This window comes from Anolis carolinensis, chromosome 2 (genome assembly GCF_035594765.1).
Source record: "Anolis carolinensis isolate JA03-04 chromosome 2, rAnoCar3.1.pri, whole genome shotgun sequence".
Lineage (NCBI taxonomy): Eukaryota > Metazoa > Chordata > Lepidosauria > Squamata > Dactyloidae > Anolis > Anolis carolinensis.
In genome coordinates, this window is record NC_085842.1 from 61,428,834 (window position 1) to 61,448,224 (window position 19,391).

The 19,391-nt window shown below is 40.4% G+C and overlaps 1 protein-coding gene across 2 annotated transcripts in view; it reads left to right on the forward strand.

Moving 5' to 3' along the window:
- Nucleotides 1–1,159: 1,159 nt before the first annotated feature.
- slc41a3 (solute carrier family 41 member 3) overlaps nucleotides 1,160–19,391 on the forward strand; it is a 58,367-nt gene continuing 40,135 nt past the window's right edge. Inside the window, exons 1-2 of one of the 2 annotated variants that reach the window (XM_062969801.1) lie at nucleotides 1,160–1,344; nucleotides 15,737–16,095. In XM_062969801.1, the coding sequence (XP_062825871.1) occupies nucleotides 15,805–16,095 (291 nt within the window). In that variant the 5' untranslated portion in view covers nucleotides 1,160–1,344; nucleotides 15,737–15,804. Of the gene's footprint in view, nucleotides 1,345–11,972; nucleotides 12,201–15,736; nucleotides 16,096–19,391 lie in introns of those variants that run through there. The other variant, XM_062969800.1, reaches the window with a different exon arrangement.

Here is a 19,391-nt window from a genome sequence, read left to right on the forward strand (position 1 = left end):
GTTCAAAAGCATCTATCTTCCTTCACTCAGCCATCCTTATGGTCCAGCTCTTGCATCCATAGGTTGCAATGGGGTATACCATTGCTTTAACTATGTGGACCTTCATTGCCAGTGTGATGTCTCTACTCTTCATTATTTTATTGAGGTTGGTCATTGCTCTCCTCTCAAGAAGTAAACTTCTTCTGATTTCCTGGCTGCAGTAGGTATGATTAATTATGTACCATATGCTAAATTGAGGTTGGGATTTCTATACATATTGTTGACCTACAACTGCCATAAGCCCAAACCAGCAGAACAAAGATATGAGGGATGACTGGAGCCATGATTTAATAAGTGGAGAGCAACAAGCTAAAACAGTTAGAACTAGATGTTACTGTATATACTCATGTATAACTCTAACAATTTTAATTTAAAATGTCAGCCCATAGGTGTACTTATCCATGAGTCAATGTGAGTATTGTACCTTAACTCTCACACAAAAGGAAACAGTGGTGAAAGATAAGAGCTTATTTCATCCAAGGAGAACTTAAAAGAAGCACCAATTACTCTATCACAGAACTACTTCAGATCTTCTTGAATGCCTGGATGGGAAAATCATGCCCTCAAATTAAGTATATATGGTATTTACACATTTCCAGAAGTGGAGCTGTGTTTGCATGTGGCAGAAAAGATATCTCAAAGACAAACACATTTTATTTTGTGGATTATAGTCCATTTAAAAAATGCCCATGAAAACCTGTGCAAAACCAAACTGGTTTTTTACATAGCTAGCTGGTGACCAGAGATTGCTCTCTCTTTCCCTTGGGATATTTCCCAAGTTACTTCTCAGATGATTTCTTGATGTTTGGCTGTAATTGAAAAGTGATCACATAGGAGATATCCAGGCTAAATGTGTCTAGCTAAGGCTGCTATTTTTAACAGCCCGGTTCACTACCTCCACTCAGCGATCCTGCCTAAGCCTTTCCCCGTAACCACTCCTGTAAGCAAGATGGAACTCCATGTAACTACTGGGGATCCAGTGACTTCTCAGAGAGAGGGCGGGGGACCTTCTCTTACCACGGCCCGTGCAATGGGAAGCATCACTTGTGAAAATACAGAGGTACATAATCATGCCGAACAAGCGGAAATTTAAGCCTGGCTGGTTTAAAAATGACACCCTGAAATGATGCAAGCTCCGGAGCGCAACAGCTGTAGGGTTTAGCAACTGTCACTTGCAAGATCTTGCAACTCTTTGGGGGCTGCAGAGTTCCAGCCTTAATCTTCTGGGACTGTTTAAGACAAGTTTAAGGACCTTTTCACCTAGCAACCCTGTTTCCTGAAATGGGCTTCTTTTAGAGTGCAAAGGTAACAATTCTCAATCTGAAAATGTTCAAAGTACATAAACATCATGATTCCAATTCATTGAGGAGGTATTTGGCTGGCAAAATGTTTCTTCTGTTTATATAAGTTTCATTGTGCTGTACTAGTTAGGGATATATATGTGATTACAAAGAAATAAGTAATAGAGAAAATATGCTCCTTTTCTAATCAAGGAATGTTTTAGCTTCATATTTACTTATGATTTCAATGTGTGCTTCTGATTCTAAATATTATCTCCATTCAGTAATCTCCATGCTGTATATTTCCTTGTGCAAAAATGTTTCAGAGTCTAAAATTCTGGGTTTTAAAATATCTATCATGTAGGTTGTATTGAGACTACATTTTAGGGTCAGGTGTATGAGGATTTTCTTCAATTTATATATAGAAAGAATTTTAACATTTACTGAATATTATTTTACTCTTTGAGTACTCTTTGGATATACTTACAATGTGCCCTAATTTGATTACAATAAAATTACTGTAATTTAATAAACTCTACATATTTAGGGTTTTTTTATGTATAGATATAGACACCCCACCTACTATATATGCACACATATTTAAATGAGTTTAGTGGCACAGTTATTTTGGGAAGCATGACTTTTACATCTTGACCCCAGAATCCTCATTTTTCCCCAGAATATTGTGGATAAACTAATATTTTTATTTATCCAGGGCAACAAAGATGTAATTTACTCATTTCTTATTTTAATACATGGTCAGGAACAACTGTTTTAGATGTGGAAACTCTTGAGCCTCCAAATATTTCCCAAACAAAGTTGGATTTTGAACTGGATGAGCCAAAGCTCCAGTTGGAGAGATGCTCCATTCTGAAGCATAAACAATACCAAGCCTGATATTATCTGTCCATTCATTCATTCATTGCCTCTAAACCCACATTAAATATAACAAACAAATATCATTTAAATACACCAGGTTTCTCTTTAAAATAGTTTTAAAATCCAATAATTGTTTGAAAAGGATTAAATAACCAAAGCAGTTAATCTTTCTAATGGCAACCACATTAACAGTCCTTGGATTAAGTGCTACAAATCAATACACATGGACAGTATTATAATATCATTTCCCACACTGATCTCTCCAACTAGTTTTGCACACTAGTTGGAAGGGACTACAAAGGCCATTCAGTCCAACCCCCTGCCATTAATGGTAAAGATCAACCCTAAAGACTTTCTGCTTTTTTGTCCTTATAAACATTTCCTTCAAAGTTGCTGAACTGTCTTCTTCCATGTCAATTCATTCTTTAGCAAAGTATAAATTCTCTTCTACATTTAACTGAGGAGGATTCATGTCAAATCCATGGTTTTTTTTTTGTTTTGAAAGGATTAGTTCCCATCATGGATTTATGAGCTATCATCTCTGTTGTAAATCCCACTACAATACTTGAGATACGTGTAGAGAACACAAACATTTTAAATGCTATAAAATCATGCATCAAATTTTGAACTCATAAAAATGATTACAAATAGCTTAGTACATGGAAATTAGACAATACAAAAAACGTATGTGCAACAGATAGCAATGTATAGTTGGTAGAAAATTCATTGCATCCACACTGGTCGTCTTCATGAAAAAAAAAAGGTCAATCAGAAATTCTTACAATTATGTCCAGTATATGATAAATAGACGGTGCCATGTAGCTGAAAATGTGAAATAACATAATCATACAGCATTGGTGTCATCAATAAAGGAAGGGTAGTATTATGTCAAATGGACGAACGCTCCAATTTTAAAACAAGCAATTATATATTAAGAAATTGACTCACCATCTAAAAATAGCTGTCATGGTCATGTAGAAGCCAAGACTGACAAACACTAAACTTATTTTCACAACACAAATGAGGAAATAATTCCAAGTGAGAGAAGTTCAAAGCATACATTGGTTACTAATAAGACAAACACACACAACGATAAATATTTCCCATAAATATTTACTCCAACTCCTATTGGGATGCCAATAGGGAGCAGACTGTTGGTGACATAAGGAAGGGAGGGAAAGAAAGGAGAATATATATTGGCTTGCAGAAATACTGAACTCCCCTCTTTTTCAAAATGTTGCTTTCTAACAACTTGGAATTGAAATAGCTCTATCTGGCACAATTACCACACAAAATACTCAACATTCTGGAAAGGCAAAATTTTGTGTGTGCAAGAGATACTACAGTTAAGTAAACAAAAGCGAACTAGCACTTCACACCAAGTCAAGCTATGTGTTTTTGGGTTGCTGTGTGTTTTTTGGACTGTATAGCCAAATACCAGTAGCATTCTCTCCTGATGTTTCACCTTCATCTGTGGCTGGCATCTTCAAGGCAGGTCTGTAGCCAGGATTTTGATTGGGGTGGGGGGGGGGATTTTAGTTCGGGAGGGGGGGGGCTGAGTCTGCAAGAGAGAGGATCCACCCTAGCAAACCTTTTGTATCGTTATCCCAATACCCCCATGCATATGGGATATATTGAGCATGGTGATCAGATCATGATATGAATAAACATAACAGTTTAAATAATAAATGTAAGGCCTTCTCATGGACCACCCTCCGGCTACGTGCCTGTTCAGAGGTATGTACTTTTGATAGCATCTATACCTCACCATTCCTCCAATGAGTTCTGGGCAAACTACCACATGTGGCTCTCTACTGGTATAATCATGGCAGTTGTAGTTTGACAAGGTCTTCAAGTTTCTCTGCCAAAAAGTGTGGTGCCTCATTCAACTACAACACCTTTGATTCCATAGCATTGAGCAATGGCAGTTAAAATGATGTCAAATTGCATTAATTTCACAATATAGATGCACTGTCAGGCACAGCATGGAACTTTGTTCATGTACATCTATTACTTCAGATCTTTAAGGTGTCACCTACTTATGGCTTACTTTGAAAAGAGATTCTAAGCATGAGATTTTGTTCAGTTTTGGCAATAACATTTGCCAGGAATGTGGGCTTCTTATCTGTGATAATACTTTATTCCTAGTTTATTAACTTGTTGGGTGTTCTGAGAATCTTCAGCTGTTAAAGAGGGTAGATACTTTCAAAATAACTTTTTTTAAAATGACAAGGTAGAAATGTAAGGGTTGCAGAGGTGCAACAAACAGGGAAACATGCCATGAAAAGATGGAAAGATTGAAAATGGGATTGGATGTTTTGAAAGCCGCATTTCTCCGGCTTTCTGGTGTGCAGGACTGGTAACTATTTTTATTATGGTATAAATCAGGACCACATGTATGCTCATTGTTTACAACCATGTCTTGCATTCTTGGAAATTCTCAGATACCAACAGGTCATAGATTGGCCCCTTTTAAAATAAGGGGAAATGAGAACTTGTGGTAAGCTCTGGAATGACAGAAGATGCAATACAATTTGGGAATGGATGAGGGATAAAAGTTTGCTTTATGAAATGAGAATGGGTGGCACCCTAAAACCTGCAGTGTTGGTAGGTTAAGGTAAAAAGAGACTGGGGAACCATGATAGTAGTCAAGTGGGGATGTGATATGTAGAAAGATTAACACAAACTATTCACAATATTATCAATACCGTAGAGTCTCACTTATCCAAGCCTTGCTTATCCAAGTTTCTGGATTATCCAAGCCATTTTTGTAGTCAATGTTTTCAATATACAGTAGAGTCTCACTTATCCAACATAAACGGGCCGGCAGAATGTTGGATAAGCGAATATGTTGGATAATAAGGAGGCATTAAGGAAAAGCCTATTAAACATCAAATTAGGTTATGATTTTACAAATTAAGCACCAAAACATCATGTTATACAACAAATTTGACAGAAAAAGTAGTTCAATACGCAGTAATGCTATGTAGTAATCGCTGTATTTATGAATTTAGCACCAAAATATCACGATATATTGAAAACATTGACTACAAAAATGTGTTGGATAATTCAGAATGTTGGATAAGCGAGTGTTGGATAAGTGAGACTCTACTGTACCATGATATTTTGCTGCTAAATTTATAAATACAGTAATTACAACATAACATTACTGCGTATTGAACTGCTTTTTCTGTCAAATTTGTTGTAAAACATGATGTTTTGGTGCTTAATTTGTAAAATAATAACTTAATTTGATGTTTAATAGGCTTTTTTCCTTAATCCCTCCTTATTATCCAAGATATTCGCTTATCCAAGCTTCTGCCGGCCCGTTTAGCTTGGATAAGTGAGACTCTACTGTATGTTTAAAATGCAATCTTACATCTATTTTACTGGCTTATAAAGATGGTTTTCAAGTTATGAACAAGATATGTTCTGTAGGTTTGTTATTAAGTTGTTTTGAATATTAGTCGAGGCAGGTATATTTTTAAGTGTAACTCCAGATATATATACATACACATACATATATATGCACATACATGCTTCAGATAGCATAGAGAAAGGTTAGCACCCCTGTGGCTGGTTGTGGAATCAAGGATTGATTATAAAGCTTCAGTGGAGACCCCTTTTCCCTCGTCCAAGAGTAAATTTGACTTCCGAGGGGTAGATTTCTCTCACTTCCTGTTATCTCTCACCCATTCTTAACTATGAGTCATTTGTAATTTAGATGTTTGTAACTCAGGGACTGCCTCTATTAATACCACTGCATGCTCGTACGTATATTGCAGTCAGCACTTCATGTTCCCCTGGGTCAAGGGCACAAAAAACCATGAACTGAATATAAAACATTCCTATATTTTTTATCTGAGGCAATGTTCTCTAGGGATTTCTAGATCTAAGCCACCTAGATTCAAAAACAACTTTAGCCCAAAATGCTGCCTCCTAGAGCAGAGCAATTTTTTTTCAAATATTAGAGCAGTGCAGACCTTCAGGTCTTTCATAGGGGCTAAGACAACCTCTTTGCTTTTCACAATTGCCCAAACCTGATTTATAGGGTTGACTTTTAGTCTGCATTTAATCTTTTTCTTTGTTTTAGTGTTTGTTTGATATCCTCCAGCTTCCTGTGTTAGGAACTGTTCAGTATTCCATACTGGCTCTTTACCTAGAAGCTTCATTGAACCTTAATGTGCTTTTATGACTACTCTGTGATGAATGGAAGATAATTTTCACGATTTAAGAAGCAATAGTTCCTTTTTCATTACTTCACAGGACTTTTCCATTTATATGCCACTACACAATTGATTGGCTCCTTTGAGAGCCAAGTCAAGAAATGTTCCTCCTGTTAACAATGATGGCCAAGAGATTCTGGTAACTGTAGCCTAAAAAAGAGAAAGTGTCATTTCCATGTTTTACCCATGGTCCAGTGGCCACCAACATAAGAAGGTCCACAGAAAGTACTTTGCTAAATGTTCCCTTGACACAGAGTCAACCCTGATTAAATTGCTTCTTGGTCAACCACACTTCATGCATAGATGTCTTTTGTTCTGGGAAACTATTGAATTCTTTCTAACAATACGGCAGCCTAAAGTAATTTAAATAATAACAACAACAACAACAACAACAACAACAAATTGAATTTGTTACCACCACCCCCATCCCCACCCATAATGGCTTAAGGCAGGGTCTAACATGGTGAAAACAAAGAGATAAAATATAATCATATCCAAATGCACACATTACACAGAACAAAGACTGGCATCAATAACAATACAATGTAAATTTAAAATTCACATTTAAAAATTGACTGGTTAGGCCTGCCTAAAGAAACAGACCTTTAATTGTATCTTGAATGTTGACAGTTCATTTAGCTGTTGGAACTCTTCTGGCAGGTTGTTCGACAGTCTTGGGGCGGCCGATGAAAAGGTCATCTAGGTGATGGTTGTCAGTTGGATTCTGGATGGTTTGAGTAACTGTCCCTCAAAGGACCTCAGTGTCCAAAGGGGCCATGGGAGAAGGCAATCCTGTTGGTCAAGTGGACCCAAACCATGTAGAGCTTTAAATATCAAAACCAACACTTTGTACTTTGCCCAGAAACTAATTGGCAACCAGTGGAGTAACTTTAGTGTGGGTGTGATATGCTCACTCCTAGATGTCCTTGTAACTACTCTGGCTGCCGTGTTTTGAACTAAATCAAGTTTCTGAATTTGTGACTTCATCACACTCAATAAAATCAATGTGTTGTCGAAGGCTTTCATGGCCGGGATCACAGGGTTGTTGTATGTCTTTCGGGCTGTGTGGCCATGTTCCAGAATGCTTCTGGAACATGGCCACACAGCCCGAAAGACATACAACAACCCCAATAAAATCAATGTTTCTACACTTTTAGGAAATTGCTTCACACGATGCAAGTTTCAACTGTGGAAGTAAGATATTTGGCATTTCTAAAGTGTTGGTTTTTCCAATGATTCTTGAGTTGATTGGCAAGTGACTTACTTTTAGGGACAAACCAAATGGCCAGTTTCCAAGTGTGATATTAATCACTGTTGCCTGCTGTTATTGCTCGCTTATAAATAAAACGATGTGTGTGTGGGAGGAGCCGGAATGGCCATTTCCCTAGATTGCCAATGCAGAGGCTTGGGGAAAGGGTTAATTTAAAGCCACTTTCTACCATCAGGTGCGATGCTTTTTTTTTTTTTCCTTCAAAAGATAGTGAAATCTTGGAGGGACAATGGGTGGAAATCTCAGTGCAAATGACCCCAGGGAAAGTGCCACTTTAAGAAAGGTGCCTCTGTTTCAGCCAAGGGTCTTGAGTGCAAACGACCCTGGTGCTACCTTAAGAAAGGTGCTTCTGTTTCAGTCTAAGAGGTTTGAAGACAGGGGTGCTTTAAAGGATGCTTGTTTTAAAAAGTGTATTGGTATCTTTAAATGGGAGAAGTCATCACCTGCCCATGTGATTGAAACAAAACGGATAGTTGAGTTAGAAGCTGGAGGAGGCAATTTTAATCTGATGGGAGTGAGTAAATTCTTTGTCTTCTTTAAAGACAGAACCCCATGAAACTCCATCCTTTCCCTTGCTTTCTCCAGCTTAATGTGATGAAGTCTTTGGTACAGAGATAGCCCAATGTAAAGTGTATTGCAGAAGTCCAGCCTTGAGGTTAACAGCTTGTTCCTCCAGTTCTAGGAAGGGACACCGCTGGAGTATCAGCTAAAGCTGGTAGCAAGCACTTCTGGCCATTGTATCTATCTGAGCTAACAAGATGCATCCAGGGGCACTCCCAAGCTACTATGTTTTGAACTAATTGTAGTGTTAATGACTGTTCCTGGAACAGGCAATGGATTCTATTGATCTTGGAACCCAAGCATGGTCAGTACTTGGTTTCCAAGAGACCGCCAACAAATACCAAGTGCTGTAAGCTATATTTCAGAGGAAGGAACTGGCAAAACTGCTCCTGAACATTCCTTGCCTTAAAACCCTGTGAAATCCATAAAGTCATCATAAGTTGACAGGGGACACACAAATACACCATGACGTGACAGCCGAAAGGAGCTTCATCATTACTACTACTGAGGTGACTTGGTGATCATAGCCTTTGTCCCAAAGATGTATTAGATGCAAAATGTATTCTGATTTTGCAGTTCTTCTGCAGGGAAGAACTGCAATCGGTTACAGGAATCACATAAATGAATGAGTTGGACACACAGCACTATAGAAAAGAAATAGCTTATCAGACATATCCAATATTTCTAATAGATCATTAAATATAAGTTGCAGAACAGAAGCTATTAATGAACTGGGAGTTCAGTGTGTGGTCAAACAGGCTCTTTTAAACCAAAACACACACACATACTTTCTGCCTTCCTTCTTGGTACATTAATTTTGTTTTCTAAAGCCTATAAATTCTGGGCTAGCACACATGGAACATGATGTTCTCAATTCAGAAATGATGAAGTTTCACCACATCAGACTTATTAAATCCATTACTCTTGAGTTTATTAATCCCGTAAGGTCCACAGTACTGGGTTTCATTGGAATCTCCACTCTCTCAGTCCAAAGCCAAATGCACCAGGAATTAAGCATGAATGATATTTTTTAAAGAAAGACTATTGTATTTCAGAATATCTATCTATCTATCTATCTATCTATCTCATTTCATAAATACAGATCACAAACTAATGTTGTGCCAGGATTTTCCCTCCCAGATGAGACATTTAAATTCTACATTTGGCAAATTATTATGTATTGGCTTCCAATCAGAATGTGAAAATATCATCAAATTGCCAAAATAGCTCCCAAAGGTGCTGCTTAATTTAGCAGAAATGTGTTTGCCTAAAGCATTGTAAAGTAGTACTAGAATATGTTTTTTTAAAAAAATCTGTGTTTTTCAATGTAGAGATATTATGGTATAGTGATTTGAGAGTTGGGCTGTGAGTCTGGAGAACAGAGTTTGAATCCCTGCTTGGCCATGGAAACACATTGGGCAATCTTGAAACTGCATTATATGGCAGTGTAGATAGGTCATAGATGCACCATGTTGGTAAGCAGGAACTCTTTGCCTCAGGGTGTGGTGGAAGCTCCTTCCTTGGAGGCTTTTAAACAGAGGCTGGATGGCCATCTGTCGAGGGTATTCTGATTGTGCTTTTCCTGCATAGCAGGGGGTTGGACTAGATGGCCTATGTGATCTCTTCCAACTCTATGATTTTATGAATGCTAACACAACACTGACCAAAACTGATAAAACTGTTAATCACGATGGATATACAGTACTCAGTTTTTTGAAACTGTCCTTCACACAGTGTCCCATGGCCATAGACCATCTTGTTCATATATTATTCTTTCCATTGAGTAGAGCTGTAGCAGCATTGGAGAAAATTGACCAAACCAGCCACCAAATCTTTCTAGTCTTCCACCTCTGGCCATGCTGTTGATCTCAGTGAGCTGTGCTCATTTTGCCCTATGTCCCTATTTATTTTCTGATGGAGTTTATTAAATAATGTATTTATAAATATCACACCTACCCTATATTTCATTTTAACTATGCTAGACATCTTTTACAGTCAAACCATCCCAAACTTTTTTTTCATGTCAGGAGCAACTTGAGTTGCTTCTGGAGTGAGAGAATTGGCCGTCTGCAAGGACGTTGCCCAGAGGACGCCCGGATGTTTTGATGTTTTTACCATCTTTGTGGGAGGCTTCTCTCATGTCCTCGCATGGAGCTGGAGCTGATAGAGGGAGCTCATCTGCGCTCTCCCCGGGTGGGATTTGAACCTGGCAGCTTTCAGGTCAGCAACCCAAACTCAAAAACTGCAGGCTACAGATCAGGAATGGAACACAATGAGTAGCTTTCATTGATTCTTCCTTTTTATCTGGTCCTTTATTTTCCATATTCAGATTCAACAGGCTGACATAGTGCCAGATGTTTAGGAAATACATATAACCATATACTTTTTGTTCTGGAACTGGTTTGCAAGCTAAACATTCAATTTTCCTGGTTTTTGTGATGTAAACATAAAGCCAACTCAGCCTACAAACATGTGAAATGTAGTTTTCTTTCATAACTAAGAAGCCATAAGGTGCCTGCCCACAGGCGTATTAGACAGGGAGTTATTAAGGCTTTGATAGATCTTACTTGTAAAAGCCAATGTGGTCTAGAGGTCAGGCCTAGAGCTGAGAAAGACCCAGGTTCAAATCCCTCCTGGATGACCTTGGAGCACCCTATGCTTTCCTGGAGGAGCCACACATTCTCTTTCCACATCATTCGCTACCTGTATTCATTGCCAAAGGGCATCTAGTTATCCATCATTAAGGAGCTTTTCTCCAGCCTGCGCTTCCTCTCATTTTCACTGTAAACAAAGTATACCACAAAAGCAATTTTCAAACACTCCCTCCTTTCACGGCAGGCTTCCCTCCCTGTTTACAGCACCAGCCTCCTTGTATCTCTGGCTTGGCATTTATTACTTAGCCTGAAAATGTCTACCCTGCTGTATAGCTAAGAGTCTCTCGAAGCATCCAACTTGAAGTTAAAAGGCAAAATAATAATAAAACAGCAATGTGACAACTGTTTACAGCAATGAATTGGGGAAAGGGATTCTTCAGGGTTGTTTAAAGATGCTGCTTGATCTTGTTTTGATAACACAATTTAAAAATGCTCACAGCATGCAGAAACGCACCGCTTCATTTACCCTGTGAATTCAACCACCGGAGGCTCCTAAGATAAAAATAATACTTATTTATAACTCGCCCTATCTCCCCGAAGAGACTCAGGTCAATATAAAACATGGTGGGAAACATTCAATGCCAACACCAAACATTCAATGAGTTTGCCTTCGGGTCCCTACAAGTCAAAAACGACCAGAAGGCATACAACAAAACAATAAAAAGGGGAAAAAAATCCAGGATATTACTATGACAGTGAGATCATAGCACTATAACTGGGAGATTATGGGACCTAGAATCTCCAAGTACAAACCTTCCCCAGGCTCTACTGTTGCTGTGTGCTTTCAAAAGTGTTTTCTTGTTCAGAAGTAGAGCGTATATGTAACTCGCTTAAGGGAAATGGGTTTCTATGTCCTTCTGCGGATTCGAACCTGCGACCTACAGAATGTTAGACTAACACTGAAACCACTATGCCACGCTGGCTGTGTTATAGCAAACAAACGAAGGGATTGGATTGTGTTTAGCCACGCCCCCTCTCTGGCTGTGCCTCTCGCCCTGCCCGCTTCGCCTATTCAGCGTGGGCTTTCCCTTCTCACCCCCCCCCCTTGTTACGCGTCGAGGGGGCGCTTCCCTTTCCGCTCGTAGAGCTCCGTTAAAGGGGCGGAACCATTTCTGGCAACCGGGGGTGGGGGGACTTGGAAGCGGCCCGTTCCAGGTGTAGGCGAGGAGGCCACGCCCCCGTCATTTGCATCCGGCTCGCCGGGCTTTGCATGGCCCCGCCAGAGGTGCGCGATGCCGGGTTTGGATCCCAGGGGGCGATAGATCGTGGCGGGGAAAGACAAAGGAGCCGGGTGAGTGCCGCGGGATTGCGAGTCCCGTTCTCCCCCCCCCCCTCCCTTTCTGCTTGCGGCTTTAGATAGACAGCTGCCAGTGCGCTCCCTACTAGGATAATAGATGTTCCGTTATTTTATTCACTCCGTTTTGTGTCCTCTTCTTCTCTTTTCGTGATCATAATAAAGAAGGAGTGGTTTTGCTTTCCTGTATGATATATTTAGGACTGCAAAAAGCCAACACAACACACACATTTATATCTATGTCTATATAATCTATCTGTATATACTGTTTGTGTGTATATATTATACTATGAGTGTATATATATATATATATGGAGAGAGAGTATATAGTCCAGACTATAGATATATAGTAATGATTTCCTGTAGGAATTTATTATTATTATTTTATTATGACACAGCAAACAAGATAGATATGCTGGATTTCGTATCACAAAATCACAAGTCAAACACTTCCCAAACGTCTATGACTGTGTGATGTATTTTCGGATGATGTGTGCAGATCCCAGTAGGGTGGCCTTTTGCAGTTGGGAGATCGTGATTTTTATTATTATTATTATTATTATTATTATTATTATTATTATTATTATTAGAGATTGCAAAAAGCCAGCATACAAACATTTATATATATATCTACATAATCTATCTGTATATATCGTTTGTATATAGATATATACTATGTATATATATATATATATAGAGAGAGAGAGAGAGAGAGAGAGATAGTATATTGTACAGACTATAGATATATAGTAATCTTATATTGTGTGTATGTGTGTATATATATATATATATATATATATACACTCACACATGCACAAGGTGTCCCAAAAGTCTCTGTACATAAGAAAAATTAACAAACTCATATTTTATATATGTATATTATATTTTGTATTTATATTGATTTATATTTTTATGTTTTCAGATATACAACACGTAGAAATTATTTTGTAAACATTTTGTTATGAATATTATGTAAATGAAGCTACATTTGGCTACAATTTCCCAGTGTATGGCAGCTTTTGGGATACCCTGTATGTGTGTGTGTTTATATGTGTATATCCATCTATCTATCTGTATGGGCCGGAGCCCCCAATAGCACAGCAGGTTAAACTGCTGAGCTGCTGAACTTCCTGACTGAAAGAGCGGCAGTTTGAATCCGGGTGCGGGGTGAGCTCCCGCTGTTACCCCAGCTTCTGCCAACCTAGCAGTTTGAAAACAGTTTGAATAATGTGAGTAGATAGGTACTGCTCCAGCAGAAAGGTAACTGCGCACTATGTAGTCATGCCAGCCACATGAACTTGGAAGTGTCTATGGACAACGCCAGCTCTTTGACTTAGAAATGGAGATGAGCACCATCCCCCAGAGTCGGACACGACTGGACTTAATGTCAGGGGAAAACCTTTACCTTATACATAGTCTTTTTACAATCTCTAAATGGATGAAGATTAGGATTATCACTGTTTATATTCATTATCTAGTTAGACACACATTTACATCTATAATAAGCCTTTTTGTGTGGTTAAGAAAGGACTTCCTAAACCAGGAAGGATTTGCTTCAAAAGAGAAAAGGTTTTTATAACAAAGGAACAAAAAAATGGAGGAATGATGAAAGATGCTCAAAAAGTGTGAAGGAATCACATCATCTACCCATTCCTTTTTCTTACTGAAGGTTTTGAAATCTGTGTCAGACTATTATTAGGCCGCTCAAAAGGGCACAGAAATGTGTGCCAGATTTCCAGATCAGATATCGCCACAAAGGACTTGGGAAACACACCCACACAAAGTGTGAGCCTTCAATATTGTGTCAAATATTTGAGGAGGGTAAGTGTGCCCAGCAGGAAAAATTGCACAGATGTGCCAAGGCCAGACATCTTGTCATTGCAGTTCCCAGCACTTCTAAACCTGACCTGTGTTGAGGGACAGTGATGGGAGAAGGAGCTGAAATGCATCTGCTCACAGGCTTCCCACCCCTAATTTAGACTGCATCTGCACGGCCCTATAACCCAGTTTTAGAATGTGAATTAACTGCATTGATCTGGATTTTAGGGCAATGTAGACAGATATAATCCAGTTCAATGCAGTTAATCCACTTTCTCAAGATGGATTATAGGGCAGTGTATATCCAGCCTTAGAGGATCTTTCTGGACCATAGAGGGGCAGCTGTGGTACATCCACATAGACTCCCAAAATTATCCCTGCCCCAAGGCCTGGAAGAAGGCCTTGAAAAGTAGATATATTTGATTTGGAGGTCCATTTTTCATATGGTTGTCATATGCTGACTTGACCTTAGTTCACACACACACACACACACACACACATATATATAAACAGTGTATGCTGCACTCTGCAACCCATGTGAAATATTAATTGCTTTTTGGTCAGAAAAAGGGTGATCCAAGGAATCTGATAGTGTGGAGGACCAAAAAGTAGTTTTGAGAAGGCCACATGTGATCCAGTGGCCACACTGTTGCCCATTTCCATCTACTTACACAAATAAATAAATGCTACTACCAATGCTAAAGTTTTGGATAAGTACAGTTGTATGTAGAGTAACAGTGTAGCATGGAGAATTCAGGTTGATCTTTGGCTGGTTGCATTTGATGTGTAAACTTTACAAAACTGGTGTACCCGCATTTGATCCAGCTTTGTTAGTGGTTTGAGCATAGGGATATGATTCTAGAGACCAGCTTGGCCATGGAAGACTACCTTGGGCAAGTAACACTCTCTCAGCCTCAGAGGAAAACAAAAGCTAAGAACAAATATTGCCTAGAAAACCCCTTTGGAGGTTCATGTTAGGATCGCTGTAAATCAGAAACACCTTGAAGCCACACAAGAACAACAAAGCTTTTCCTTTAAGAAACTTAAGCAGATTGAATTTGAGATATGGACAGTTGAAACCAATTAAGTTTAACAGTATAATAGTGTCATGTGCCCTGAGACTTAGCTCCCTTCTACACTACCATATAAAATCCAGATTATGAACTGGATTATATGGCAGTGTAGACTCAGATGATCCAGTTCAAAGATGATAATGTGGATTATCTGCTTTGATAATCTGGATTATATGGCAGTGTAGAAGGGGCCCCAACTGAATGGATTGGGTGTTGTGTTGTCTGTGTTTACGAATTTCTCTGATGAAAAGTATACAAATGAAAATTTCTCGCTACTGGTATCAGTTGTTGCTGAGGTTATGTTTTTAATGATGGTTTACATGTTTTTATGTGGTTATGCCTTGTAATGTAAATGTATTTTATGATGTATTTTAATTCTTGTTCTATTGGGCTTGGTCCCCATGTAAGCTGCTCTGAGTCCCTTCAGGGAGATGGGGTGGGATATAAGAATAAAGTTATTATTATTATTATTATTATTCTCAAGGAAACAGGATGTTCAATTACCAAGATAAATCAGGTTACATTGGGAATAACACCAGGATGTTCACGCTCCCAAGTTCTGAATGCACCATGAAAAATATTCTCTAATGATCTCTCTATTTCTCTCTCTCTCTCTCTCCACCTCCCCCCCCCCCCCCCCAGCCCCTGCCTCAATTGAATGCCCATCTCACTGTTGACCCAAAAAGAAATCTTGAATTGGAAGGAGCAAAATGAAAGGTGAAGAGACCCGGCAACGAAGAAAAGAAGGTCGGACGCGCAATGGAGAGCGTTCGAGACACAAAGCTAAGAGCAAGAGTAAACAGAAAGAGAGCAAACTTGGCAGCCATGGGACGGAGGATGGCCCTTTGCTCCGTCCTCCAAAGCAGCCTGCTGAAGCCAAAGTGGCGATGGCAAAGCTTCAGGAGGAATCTTCCCTCGCCATTGGCCTGCAGGTGCTCCTGCCATACATGCTGGCGGGCATGGGCATGGTCCTAGCCGGGATGGTCCTGGATTACGTTCAGGTAGGAAGAACAGGAAGCCTTCTGTAGTGTGTCTGCGCCAGTGTGTTTCATTACTAAAGAATGGGCTTTGCCATGTGTCTTCTTAAGGTACTGCCAGCCTGGGACAAGTAAACCATCTAAACCCATCTTGTTTTGAGTGGACAATAAATTTTCTTTTTGCTATATTGACTATGGAAGTGTGACTTCAGATGACTTTCTTTGACTATATTTCTCTTGAAGTTGCAGCTCTGTATATTTAGGGATTGATTGGCTGAACTTAGTATATTTGCATCTGGATGAACATTTGTGGGTGCATCTTCACTGTAGAATTCATGCAGTTTGACACCACTTCCATGGTTCGGTGTTATGGAATCAGGGAAGTTGTAGTTTGGTGAGACAGCAGCACTCTTTGGCAGAGAAGGCTAAAGATCTTGCAAAAACTACAACTCCAATTATTCCACAGCATTGAGCCATAGTACGTAGTTATAATGGGTTCAAACTACTGTAATTCTACAGTGTAGTTGTGACCTGTAAGACCTCAATCTTACGTGCACTTATTTGAAAATGTACTTAGTATGAAGGCATGCAGTTATTCAGCCCACATATTTTTGTTCCAAGACAGAGCTTCTCAGTGGAGATAGGATTAGAACACTGCATTAGAAACCTGTCTGACTAGATACAAGCCAGGTAGAAAATAATCTAGGCTGAGTCCCTTTTATAGATTTCTTTTTCTAATGGATAACTTTGCTTTTCTCTATGTTTTTCTTAACTAATCTCTGGTGATTTGCTCTGTTTCTTGCATATTGTTTTCAATTGATTTTTGGAATTGCCTTGAATGCAAGATGTGTAGAAAGTGGCAAGGAATATATGAAATAAGGAGCTATTCTTAAAGTATAATTCTAAATACAAACAATGTCATCTTTAAAATTAACCTGGTTTAATTAGCATAAACATTTTTGACTGTAGCATAAATAAACGGTTAGTCTTTAACGCACCACAAGATTCTTTGCTGCCACATGTCTATTACCAATTCTGGAACTGTAAAAAGAAATATCTGAATAACTAGAAAAAGTGGAATGGCACCCTTACAGCGACAGGTTTAAAGTTTAAGAGCTTCAGGCCCATTCTAGGTGCAGTGGGTCAAACCAGTGGTTCTCAACCTGTGGGTCCCCAGGTGTTTTGGCCTACAACTCCTAGAAATCCCGGCCAGTTTACCAGCTGTTATGATTTCTGGGAGTTGAAGGCCAAAGCATCCGGGGACCGACAGGTTGAGAACCACTGGGTTAAACTCTTGTGCTTGCAGGACTGCTGACCAAAAGGTTGGCTGTTTGAATCCAGAGAGCGGGGTGAGCTCCCATCTGTCAGTTCCAGCTTCCCATGCGAGAAGTACATGAGAGAAGTCTCCCACAGGATGGTAAACATCAAACATCCGAATGTCCCCTGGGCAATGTCCTTGCAGATAGCCAATTCTTTCATGCTAGAAGCGACTTGCAGTTTCTCAAGTCACTCCTGACACAAAAAAAATCTAGGCTTCTACACTGCCATATAAAATCCAGATTATCTGCTTTGAACTGGATTATATGGCAGTGTAGAAGGGGCCCGTGTCAGGAGATGAAAGAACCAATAGAAAAAAGGGGGACCTTTTCCCCAGCACTTTATGTTGAGATTTAATATTCCTTTTCTAAAACTAAACAAGAATCATCACAGTCAGTCCCTTTCCTCCACCATTTGATTTATTTAACTGGTGCAGAAGCGGGTCAGGCTGCCCCTTATCTGTTTGACAGAATGACACTAAATGCCTTGTTGATTCTCCTGACAGCTTTCTCGGAGCTGGAGTTAATATTTCCCTCTGGCATTAGCCTTGTGCTGCTCTTCAGCATGAAGGAAAATCCAGTCGTTCCATAGGATTAGAGGTTCCACATGGTTCAAATTGGCATTACGTTCCATACTTCTAGGTGTTGATTTTGTTAAGAATTTCATATTAATTGGCACTGACCAGTAATAAGCTGGCACCAGGTTTTTAATTATATGCCCTTTTGAAATTATTAAAATAATTTTCTTGAATTACACCAGTGGTTGGTTGTTGTTGTTTTTTAAGTAAAATAACTAAGGGCAATCATAATGGATATTACAGAACTGTCTTGGAACTAGGGTCTTGCTTTGGTGTTATCTTTGATTCAGTCCTTGTTGATGCACAATCCAGTGACTTCACTTACCTGTGCTCCAAAAATATTCCCTCCCATCCCAGAAGTATTTGTGGGCCCTCTATGGCCCCTTCCACACAGCTGTATAAAATCCACATTGAACTGGATTATATGGCAGTGTGGACTCAGATAATCCAGTTCAAAGAAGATATTGTGGATTATCTGCCTTGATATTCTCGCTTATATGACTGTGTTGAAAGGCCCTAAGCAGGGCCGGCTGGAGAAAATTTAAAATATTAAGCGGTGGTGGGGAAAAGCGCCCCCCCCGCCGGCGCCGCAGGAGGCGTGGCCATGTGTCACGGGAGGCACATGGCCCCGCCTCCTGCGGCGCTGGCGGGCCCCGCCTCCCGCACCCTGGCCCCACCTCCCGCCCAGCGTCCCCTGGCCCCGCCTCCCACGCAGCGTGGGAGGCGGGGTCAGGGCTAGTAGCGCGGGAGGCGGGGCCAGGGTTGGCCCCACCTCCCACCCAGCGTGCCCTGGCCCCACCTCCCATGCTGAGTGGGAGGCGGGGTCAGGTCTAGTAGCGTGGGAGGCGGGGCCAGGGCACTCTGGGCGGGAGGCGCCCAGCAATTTAGGGCGACATGGCCGATCTGAGCTGTGCGCACTGGGCGGGAGGCAGGGCACCGTCAGGGCGGTGCCCCTCCTCCTGCCCAGCGTGCCCTGGCCCCGCCTCCCAGCGCTTTGCTGGGCGGCACGGCGGCAGCGGCGGCACTACGGGGCGCTGTCCAGGCGTCGACAGCGCCCCCTAGCGGCGTGCGCCCGAGGCCGTGGCTTAACCAGCCTCATAGGTTAAACCGGCCCTGGCCCTAAGTCATCTATTACACTCCTATGCTGTCCCTCCAGTAAAGTTAAATATAGGGTTTGCTCTTCTCTTCAGATATGTATTGTATTGTAATTGACAATTGACTCTTCTCTTCTTCATCTTTACCAAGCTTGCTGTTCTCATTTTCCTTCTAATCTATATAGTTTCTTCAATGTTGGTGTCCTCTTAGAACAGGCAGAAGGGCAGGCCCCTGCCCCAATAAGTTCATTATCTAAACCAGATATGAGAGATGGTTGCCCTCCAGAGGTTTCTGGACTGCAACTCCATCAGCCAGGCCATATCTGCCCACT